Source organism: Pundamilia nyererei, unplaced genomic scaffold, assembly GCF_000239375.1.
Source record: "Pundamilia nyererei isolate P.nyererei 1_Seehausen unplaced genomic scaffold, PunNye1.0 scaffold00055, whole genome shotgun sequence".
In the NCBI taxonomy this organism is placed as follows: domain Eukaryota; kingdom Metazoa; phylum Chordata; class Actinopteri; order Cichliformes; family Cichlidae; genus Pundamilia; species Pundamilia nyererei.
Window position 1 is genome coordinate 2741956 of NW_005187456.1, and position 10449 is coordinate 2752404.

The 10449-nt window shown below is 39.7% G+C and overlaps 1 protein-coding gene across 3 annotated transcripts in view; it reads right to left on the reverse strand.

Moving 5' to 3' along the window:
* Window positions 1-10449, reverse strand: part of arhgef7a (Rho guanine nucleotide exchange factor (GEF) 7a) — a 35379-nt gene that overhangs the window by 4815 nt on the left and 20115 nt on the right. Inside the window, exons 15-21 of one of the 3 annotated variants that reach the window (XM_013911067.1) lie at window positions 10319-10397; window positions 10092-10231; window positions 7976-8197; window positions 7735-7828; window positions 7337-7426; window positions 6729-6908; window positions 2737-2836 (exon numbers count right to left, since the gene is read on the reverse strand). In XM_013911067.1, coding sequence (XP_013766521.1) covers window positions 2737-2836; window positions 6729-6908; window positions 7337-7426; window positions 7735-7828; window positions 7976-8197; window positions 10092-10231; window positions 10319-10397 — 905 coding nt within the window. Of the gene's footprint in view, window positions 1-2736; window positions 2837-6597; window positions 6909-7336; window positions 7427-7734; window positions 7829-7975; window positions 8198-10091; window positions 10232-10318; window positions 10398-10449 lie in introns of those variants that run through there. The other 2 variants (XM_005733883.1, XM_005733884.1) reach the window with 2 other exon arrangements.

Here is a 10449-nt window from a genome sequence, read left to right on the forward strand (position 1 = left end):
TCATAGTTACATGTTGTCTGTCTTCTTGTTTGATAGAGTGATACCATATATACCCCATAGCTGCAGAAAAGGCTAACATTATTATCTTTTTATAAAAATTTTTTTAAAAAAACAGCTAAACATGAGAGGTTTTAGGACAATGTTTGTGTTTTCCATTGTTTAAGCACCGGTTCCAACCAAAGGAGGTATGGTGTATCAAAAGAAAAGGCTAACTTGGTTATCATTTTGCAGAAAAAAGAAACTGCTAAAAATAAAAACATAAGAGGTTTTTGGACAAAGTTTGTGTTTTCCATTCTTTAAGCACCGGTTCAAGCACCGTTTAACCCTTTAAGACCTAGAATAGAACCAAGTCCACCAGAGCTTATATTATATTTTTACATGCTGTAATGCCATTTTTGGGAACATTTCAAGTTGCTATACATCAATACAACCATTATAGCCCAAATTTTAATAATAGGTATGCATTAAGTGGATAGCAATTACATAAATTGCAAAAAAGTGCAATAAACTACAAAAAAATTGAAAATTGTTTTTTGTTTTTTTTAACATATATTTCTAATTAGAAAAATTTAAGGAGCTTATCAAAACTGTAAATACAAAAAAGTTGTACAAAATAGTTTCCCACCACAGGAAATTTATTTTGAGTGTCTTCATAGTTTTATTTTTATAATACACCAATTTTTATATACTGCAGGAAAAACGAAAATAAATATTATAGTGCAAATTTGCAAAAAAGCAGCATATGCATCAAAATAAACTATTTCCAGCAGTGCAATTTGAGTTCTAAGAATCCCAGAAACGACACAGTTTTAAAAACACCAGTATATGCTTATGAGGCCCTGATGGTAAAAAACTACATTTCCGCAAAAATGACGTTACTTCCGGTTTCGGGCAGGTAATGGCGGACATGCGATAGTTCGCGCTGACGTCTATTCCAACGTAGGAAGTGTTACGAACAGCTGATCGGATCGGCAAAGCGTGCTTCCGGAATATTATGTTTTTGTTGCTGCAAGCGTTTTTTATGCAGTTTTTGCAAAGCTATATGTGGAAGGAAACCGTAACCTAGGACAAGCTGATGGCATAAGATGTAAGTACAACTCCTCTGGTTTCATATGCAAAAAAAATTATTGCGCTAGCTTACGTGGTTGCAGCTCTACAGGAATTAAAAAATAGTTGCGCAAAATGGAGCGTGCCCGCTCCAACCAGTTTTAAAGGGTTAAGCACCGGCACCATTTCAAAAGTACCGGTTTGGCACCGGTATCGGATAAACCCTAAACGATACCCATCCCTAGTCAGGACAACAACTGAGATAATCCATCCACAATAGTCATTAGTCATTACTATACTGCAACAACATGGGAATAGAGCAGCTGCGAGAGAATTCAGCATGAATCAATCAATGGTACGGAAGTGGAGGAAGCGCAGTTTTTCGCTTTCCTCATATTCCAAAACGTGCTTCGTCTCTTCACTATTACTGTCGCCCAATTTGCAGACGATATTGCTTGCAGACGATATTGCTTGCAGACAATATTGCTTGCAGACAATATTGCTTGCAGACAATATTGCTTGCAGACGCTGCGATGCTTTCGACCAAAACAGGCGCAGCTTGATGACACCATCAACATGTGCTATTGCGGCAGAGCGGTATAGTCAAAATCTCTACCTTTGGCCAAATTCATACAGTTTCTACGGTATACTGTTTATACCACCCACCCCTACTGACACATACCCTCATACAACTTATTTCACTCCTCACTAGACTACGGTTGTATAAAAAAAAAAAAAACTGTAACACAACTGTAATTTCAACACAGACCTCAAATGGTGAGGAGAGCCTTCAGCTAGCTCGCAGTAATGACGCAGGGTTCCAACAACAGTTTTCTATATTAGTATGAATCAACTGTGAATCAAGAAATCACTTAAAATAGAACTTGTCAGAAAAAGTGGTCTAAAAGCAACACTTCACACCATTATTTAAAGAAAAACAGATGAGAAACAAAGTCATTGACATCTATCAGTGTTGAAATTGCTACAAAGCCATTTTTGGGACTCCAGTGAACCACGGTGAGAGCCATTATCTACCAATGGAGAAAACTTGGAACACTGGGGCAACCTTCCCAGAGGGAGCCAGCCTACCAAAAGTACTCCACAAGTGCATCAACGACTCATCCAGGAAGTCACAAAACAACCCAGAACAACATCTAAAGAACTGCAGGTCTCCCTCGTTTTTGTTCAGGTCAGAGTTCATGATTCAACAATAAGGAGCTCTCCCTTGGATGTCTCTAAGGAGAAAACCGCTGCTGACCAAAAGTCCAGCCTTAAACCTGATTGAAATGCTTTGGCATGACCTTAAACAGGCTGCTCATGCTTTAATAAACAAACCCTCCAATCTGTCTGAATCAAAACCATTCTTCAAAGAAGACTGGGCCTAAATCCCTTGCTTGAAAGCAGTTCTTGCTGCCCGCGCGTAGCACAAGCAGTTATTAGCCTTTTCCACACAGGGTCAGGTAGGTAAAATTTGATTATCTGAAACAGGTAGGTGTGTCAAATATGCAAAAAGATAAAATAAATAATAATTTAAAAAAAAAAACAGGAAGGGGGCAAATACTTTTTCCACAGCTCTATAAGCACCGCATACAGAATACAGCAAGGACTAAGCTGAGTATTACAGGATTTAAAGACATTAGGCATAAACCAGGATAGAAGCATGGAAAAGAGAGTCATCCATCATCTTACTTTTCTTCCAAAGTACTTTGTCCATTGCGACTGGGATCCTCCAAAAGTACTTTCTCCTCACCGGGGATGATCACATGGAGCCCCGTTTCCCTTTGTGGCCCTGTTTCAACACAGAACAGCTCTTCAACAGATGATACTTTCGAACGCAGTAAGCCAGTGCAGTCATCTTTGGTAAATGACTTTTCCTTTTTTAAGACCAAAATCCGAATTTTATTGGAATGACACACAGCATCCAAGAGACACAAACACACACAGCTGGTTGTAGTTGTGTGTTAGTCATGCACAGAGCAGTTTTCAGACAGAAGACACAGAGGATAGTGAAAGCAAATGGGAGACACAAAAACAGAGTCATGTGACCATTCGTCATACACCTTGGTAATTTGAAACTAGCAAAGACTTCACCATCTCTCCCAAATGAAACCACATACTTGTTCTGCAAAAACAAAGTCACATGAATGCCAACGTCTACCAAATGACAGATTTATTCAAAACTCATAATACAGCGTTTGGGACTTGAACACTTCAGCAGTGTAGAACAAATACACTGAAGGCGCTGTTTGCAGATAAGACATGGCTACGTGTGTGAACTGAATACAACATTTGAGCACACAGAGGACAATGTTGGCTAAAGACAGTTAGTCTCGTCACCCTGCCTGTCCCACAGTTTGACTTAGTTTCTTAAACCACAGAATACACCTGTCACAAAATATAGCACATGATATAAGGACAGTGATATTCTTAGCTCAAATACTCATAGAAGATTGAATGGGTTTTTTTCCTTGCTCCAAGATGACTAGTATTTACAGAAAGGGTCATTATGTGCTCTTTAGATTTCAAGTCCACTCTGACAGTATTCTGAGCTGAACAAGTAGTTCACATAGAAATGTTCCTGTATAATCATGATCTCTCTCTCGCTTGCTTGTTTTTCTTTTTAAACCCCTCAATGCTATCAAAACACAGAGGGTGAGCATTTACACCACGAATGAGCATTTACTTTACAGTAACACTGAATACTTAAGTCTACCTTTAGGATTATATCATACACACTCTAGGCAGACGACAAAAAGTACAGAATTTTAACAGATTCTATCCCTCAACCCACCCACTGGCCTGTTACATGATTGTGCAAAAGAACTCAAACACTTCATGTCATAAATTCTGTGTAAACGTTGATACAGACCGAGAAAATTTCAAAAAGAAAACAAACGATTCTTCCAGGGATCATTTTGTAAACACCGGCATACAGAATAAAATATAAATAAATTTTTTAAAAAGGAGCATTTATACCAAATAATAAATACAAGAAGAAGAAGAAAAAAAAGAGCAGTTCAAACTGTAACATGGACCAATATATTCTATGTCACTTACATTGCTTACTGTAAGAGGATGTCAGCCTGTACTTTTAATATCCAAGACTGGAAAAATACTTCTTCATAAAAATAGTCATTAACGCTAGATAGTATGGGAAGCCTCACAAGCCGGACGACACGAAGGCAAGTCTCGGTAATGAGGCCACAGCATAGGTGCTAGTTTGTTGCAACAACAAAAAAAGAAAAAGAAAGGAAAAAAGAAAGAAAAGGGGTGATGTTTTCAAATGGCATTGAACATCTTTGTGTGGTTCAAATTGTCAGAGCATACAACAAGAGCTACACCCAGAGTTATTAGTTTCATCTGTGATTTTATAACCATCCTCTCCTGTCTGAGAAGCCTGTCAAGCTAGTTGACGTTGAAAACTAGTAAACATGGCTGACAAGCTGTTCTCCTGGAACATAACGCGACTTCATGACTCAAAGTTGGACGCAAGTAAATGCTTCTTCCCATGAATGAGTGAGATAAGAAAACTGATATCAATTCATGCTTGCAGGGTTAGAGCTGGAGCTGCAACATGTTTAGCCAAAACTAGCATAAAAACCTAGCACAACTTAAAAAAAGGGGGGGGCTGTCAGTCAACAAGCACCAGTTAGTTGGCTAAAATTAACCTGCTTAATTTTTGTTTATTAAAACGGTGACATTTAAAAAGGTCCTAGCTGTTGGATTTATTACCGTTAGACAGAGGCAGACTAGCTCTTCTCGTTCTTTATGCTAAGCTTCAGAGTCATACTGAACGTGGGTGTTATCACTCTTCACACAGAACTTGGCAAGAAATGTAGTGAGTGCATTTCCCCAAATGGTAAGTTGTTTCTTTAACGTATGGGACACATATCCCCCATCAAACGAAGGCGTTCAATTTCTACTATAGGATTGTAACCGTTTTAGCTTGTAGCTCACAGACTGACACCCTTTGCTTGTTTTATATGAAACCTTTTATTTAAATAATTCATTAACTTGAGTATTAAACCATTATATAAATGCAACCCTGTGATACGGACAGAAACATAACTAGACATTAAAGGGGACCAATTAAAATCCTATTCTTATTCCTTGACTCTACTAGAGTGTCTTTGCATGATTATTGCTCATAATAATCCTTATTTAGCTTATACTGGTCCTTTATGTGGTCTTGACTTTAATCCAAGTTATTTTAGCTCCTCTCCCTTTTAAGCCACCAGATTTCTCCTTAGGAAATCTGGCTGTCTTTACAAACAGAAGATGTATCAAGAAGACCCCTCTCTTTATCGTCATACATCTCGACGTGTTGTTATGTATCCCGAAAAAAGAACAAATGACTGTCAAACTAAGCTTTTGGAGCACTCTGAATCCTGAAGCCTGAAATTTTGACTTGTATTTCAAAGTTGAAACTGTATATTTAAGAGAAAACTGGGAAAAGCATAATGGATCCACTTTAAGATCAGACTGAGGATCATGCCTTAGAGACTACACTAGGAGTAAACTATCAAAAGGAATAGTAATAAAAGTCACTTCTTTGCTTAAAAAAAAAATCAAAGGAAAACAAATTAAGTCCAATTACTTAATGCCAGCGGTGGTATGTAGTCCTGCAGATAGTCTGTCCCCCCCACCTGATACCAAAGAGCTAGAATTATATTTGCAATGGTCACAAGAGACGTACTAAAACTATCTGTACATCTGCATACTACTATAGGCAAGTCTGAAATTGAGTTTTTTGGTCATTTAGACGGTCAGAACCTTATTACTTATCAGTCTTGGTAGAACGACTTTAATCAAATTAGTAACACCTTACTCAAGAGAGTGAAGTGATAATCTTCTCTTTCTGTAGCAGCTATGGACAAAGGACAAAAAAAATGGACTGAATTTGACAAACTATTAGGCGCTGAATATTTAATTAAACCACTGAATATTCAGTTTGGACTGAACACACAAAAGCTATCTGGAATGTTAAATTTCATGCTGTCACGGGTTAGCAACACGGGTATAACTTCATGTTCTGAAAATTCTATTAAACGTTGATAATTTGGATATTGCATTTGCATGCCTTTATATTTTCAGACAGCAGGGGGATATGTGCCTGTACCTGTGTAGCATCTGTGCTATGTTTCAGCATACATACTCTAGAAACACATACTGGAGAGGAGTAGTACATGGTAAATAGAATACAGTCGTTCCTGAAATACATCTGAATATCAGACAGGAAAAGCTCAGTCCCCATTTCTCCCACCCCTGGGTCTCCCTCCCACATATTCCACTCTGAAATCCCTGTACTCTCTCCTGAGAGCTTACCCCATTTATGTTCAAACCAGGGGAGTGGTCACATTCAAGATAAATTAACAATAAATTATCAAACACCTACTGCATGACAACTACAGAAAGAGAGGAGGCACATAAAAGGGGAAATGGCAAAGGCAACAGGGAGATGCCTGAAACATCTTCAAACAAACTGTCGAAAAATAAATAAAACAAATAAGTTAACAAAAAAATTGAAAAATCATAATAGAAAATAAATAGATAAATTAAAAAAATCTTTTTTTTTCCAAACACATTGAAGAGAAAAGAGGTAAGCGGGCTGTACTTCACTTCACAGCACAGCTTGGCAGTACTGTACGGTCTTCAGTTCTGGTGAGAGATGCAGCTCTTGCGTGGCACTGAGCCCATTCTGTAACTGTGGGTGGTCCAGATGGAGTCATAGTCTGAGTCCTCTGAAAGGTCAGAGGTCAGTTCTGGCCGGGACACGCTGCTACGGCGGCCCGGCGAATCCACGCAGGACTGGTCCACGTCGGCCAGCACGTGGTTGTGCATCAGGTCGGTGCCCTGCCAGGCTGGGTGGAGTGGGCGGGGTTGAGAGTGATGTTGCGAATGCAGGAGGAGGAAATGGTGGTCGAGGAAAGACGAGTGACGGCACAGGGAGGGAGGAAGGAAGGAGGAAGCATACGCAAACACGCAACAAATGGCAAATCATAAAACCAATGGAAGATGCAGGATGAGACGATGGATAAAATTATAGAAAAGCATCAAATAAAAGATGAGGAAAGGATAAACTCAAGGAAAATAATGCCAAAAGTAAAGGAATGGAGGAGAAACAGGAAGAAGAAGAGATACTGTTAGAGGGGTCAGTACAGAATAAAGTTAAAGAAAGGCACTGAGTACAGAATACAGATGCAGCTGCTACAAAGAGAGCAAGATCCAGTATGAACCTCTCTTCTTTCGTTTGTATATCTGGACGGGTAAGAGTTTGTTTTTTTCTTACTAGAGTTAAGAGTCTGCCTGGTTTTGGCGCTGGTGCAGTATGCCTCGATAACTTTCAGGATTTGGGCGTCTTCTTCCAGAGCAGCTGTGCCTGAGAAAGAGACGGTGCCAGGAAAAAGCACATTTAATTCACATGCTAATGTATTTGTTCTCTCACTATGAAAGAAATAGGAAGACTGATACCACTTTCTTAGCCGTCTAGTGAGTAAAATGTAGGGAGAGAACAAGCTATTAGTTTAGCAGCACTGTTTAATCTATAAGGAAAAGGAGGTATACACAACAATATGCAGTTTTCCGTAGAGTCAGGCAGCAATTCAGCCATTTCTTAAATGTCATACTATTACTTTTTATGGAGGCAAAAAAGACTAAGCATATGAAAATAAAAGACTTTACACATACTCTTCCTCAAGGCAAATTCCTCTTCAGACTGTTTCCGCTCGGGTTTGCGCTTGGGAAGAAGTTTCTTCACACTCTTAGGACTTTTACTAAGATCCTGCACATGAAGGGCAAACAGTAGAATACTTTATAAACAGGCTATATTAATTTTTAAAAAAGGATCATTATTCATTTCACTAGCACATACAGTTTCTTAGCATTAGGATTATATAGTTTTAACATAAGCAACGTAAATCAGGTTTACCTCCTTGTAACAGAGGGCGGCAGAGGGCCGTAGTGGGGGTGCAGGTCGCAGGCAGCTCAGGCTCCATGGTTTGGGGGTATTTGGTGGTTCCAGTGGGCCCCACATCATGGTGTTGTGAGGTGTCCCATGGGAGGATGGGTGAGGCAGGGTGTGGTAGGTAGGAGCCACTGTCAAGGCCCTGTTCTCACCATGTCGGGATGGGGTGAGAGGGTGAGATGGGAGCTGAGGGGGACGAGAAGCAACAAAGTGAGTGAGTTATACAATGAATATGTAGCTTGCAAAGAAGAACAATAACTGTACGGATTTACTCTTCATTTGTTTGGCGCTTACAAAAAGGTGTTTTTGCTGTTTCATACATGAGAATAGCAAACAAACGTCACAACAAAAAGCAATAAAAATACTAATGTTTAATTTTTACCCCTGTTCCAAATCATCTTCACATGCCTCAGTATCTATCAAGACAATTGTTTACAGTGCAGGACACCCAGGGCGTTCCAGATGTTTCTATAATGTGAGGCAATAAATGCAAGCCATGTTGATTTTCAGAAAATTTCTAGGGGTTATAAATTGAGGGGAGTTGATTAAAAAAAGAACAATCAGGTCACGGTCAGAAGCAGATGAATAAGTGAAGGACCTCAGGTCACACATTGTGAGAGTTCAAAAGGATGGCGTGGGCTACAAAGGCCATGACCAAGCTATTGCAGATGCCTGCAGCCACAGCCTAAAAGGATCAGTAATAGGTACAATTCCACACAGTCAAGGTCCAAAGAAATAGTAAACCCAAGATGATGCCCCTTCTCACAAGAAAAGTGTTACGTGAGGCCAACAGTAACCCACATGTCGCAACCAAGGCGAACCTACAGAAAACCGATTTCAAAACAGACACTGCTCTTCGGGAGCAGAGGTGTGGTGAAAGAAAGGTGAAGCGTTCAACCCAAAAATACATTCCCAGCAGTCAAACGCTGAGGTGTGAGTATAATGCACTGGTCTTTGTTTTTCAGCAAATGGGCCTGGAAACCTTGTAAAAGTTGGTGGAGTCATGAAATAGGACTATTATATCTAGATTCTCAATGAAAGCATAAGCCAGGCTACCGAAAAACTTGGACTTGAGCAGCAATGAACCTTCCAACAAGATAACGATTCAAAACACAGAGCCAAATTATTCAAGAAATGACAAAAAAATGGATTTGGAGTGACACACCCAGAGCTTCGGCCTGAACACTACTGAGAGTTTGCTGACAGAGTTACAGGTCATGGGAAGGAACCCCTCAAACCTTAGGAACCTGGAGAAATTAACTAAAGAGGGGTGGGCATAAACATGGTTACTGCGGTCACAATTAAATAATCATGACACCAAACAACTGAGCAGGAAATGTGTAATTCATACTGGACTGAGCACTGCAGACTGAAAAATGTCACGAATAAATGTTCGGTTGATTGTGGGCACAAACTTAAGACACAAAATGCCTCCTTCAAGAAAACTAAATGTTTACAGCGTCTTATTTTGTGAGGGGTCACCACAGTTCATCACCTGCATTCACCTCACCTTATCCCTAGCATCCTCTTCTGTCACAACAACCCTCTGCATGTCCTCTCCTTTACTACATCCACAAAGCTTCTCTGCAGAAAGTGTGTAGAAAGTTCTTTCCCTCCTGTTTGGCAGCTTCATATTCATATTTGAACCAGATATGGTATATCACGCTTCAATGTTGACTGTCCAGAGATCTACTCCTGGTTGGACATGCTAAAACTCCACTACATACATCTGTGACACAGCCCTATGTATGGCATTTAACTCATTTCACAGTGGTGTCACCAACATGCACAAGGGTACACCAAAAATAGAATAGAATATCAATTTGTTCTTTCTAAGGATAAATGCTAAATATTATGCATTTTTAAAGTTAATTTCAGTAAATGCAATTGTATATTGTGGTCAATTCCAGTAAAAGTAATCAGCCACTTCACGTGGGTTTGCATCATCATTTGAGGTGATTATATGTATAATGCACTGTAATTAAAGGGTCACAGTCAGTGAGAAATCAATATATTCTGGGTTTCAATGAATAGAAAGAAAATGATCTACATGTGGGTATGTTAATCACTGAGTTCTGACCGTGTGGCAGGGAACAGTGAGTGGTTTGTGGCTGGGCGCTGTGGCTGCAGTGTGTTTGATTTGTCTGGTCAGGTGTTCCACCCAGTCCTGCAGGTCCTGCTGGTTGGTGCATATCACCAGTAGACGGTCAAACATTGTGCCTGCAGGAACAGGGACAGTATTGTTTAAAGTGTTAATAAAAATCCACAGGAATGAGTCAACATCTTGCTTGTAAAACGTGCCCTTACCATTGAGCTCGAAAGCATTTCTATGGGCTTCGCAATCTTCTAATTTGGTTACTGTCATGCCTGCCAGGGGCAGTTTTCCCTGGAGAGTGAAATAACCACATCATACACATGACATGCAAGAAAAAATAAAA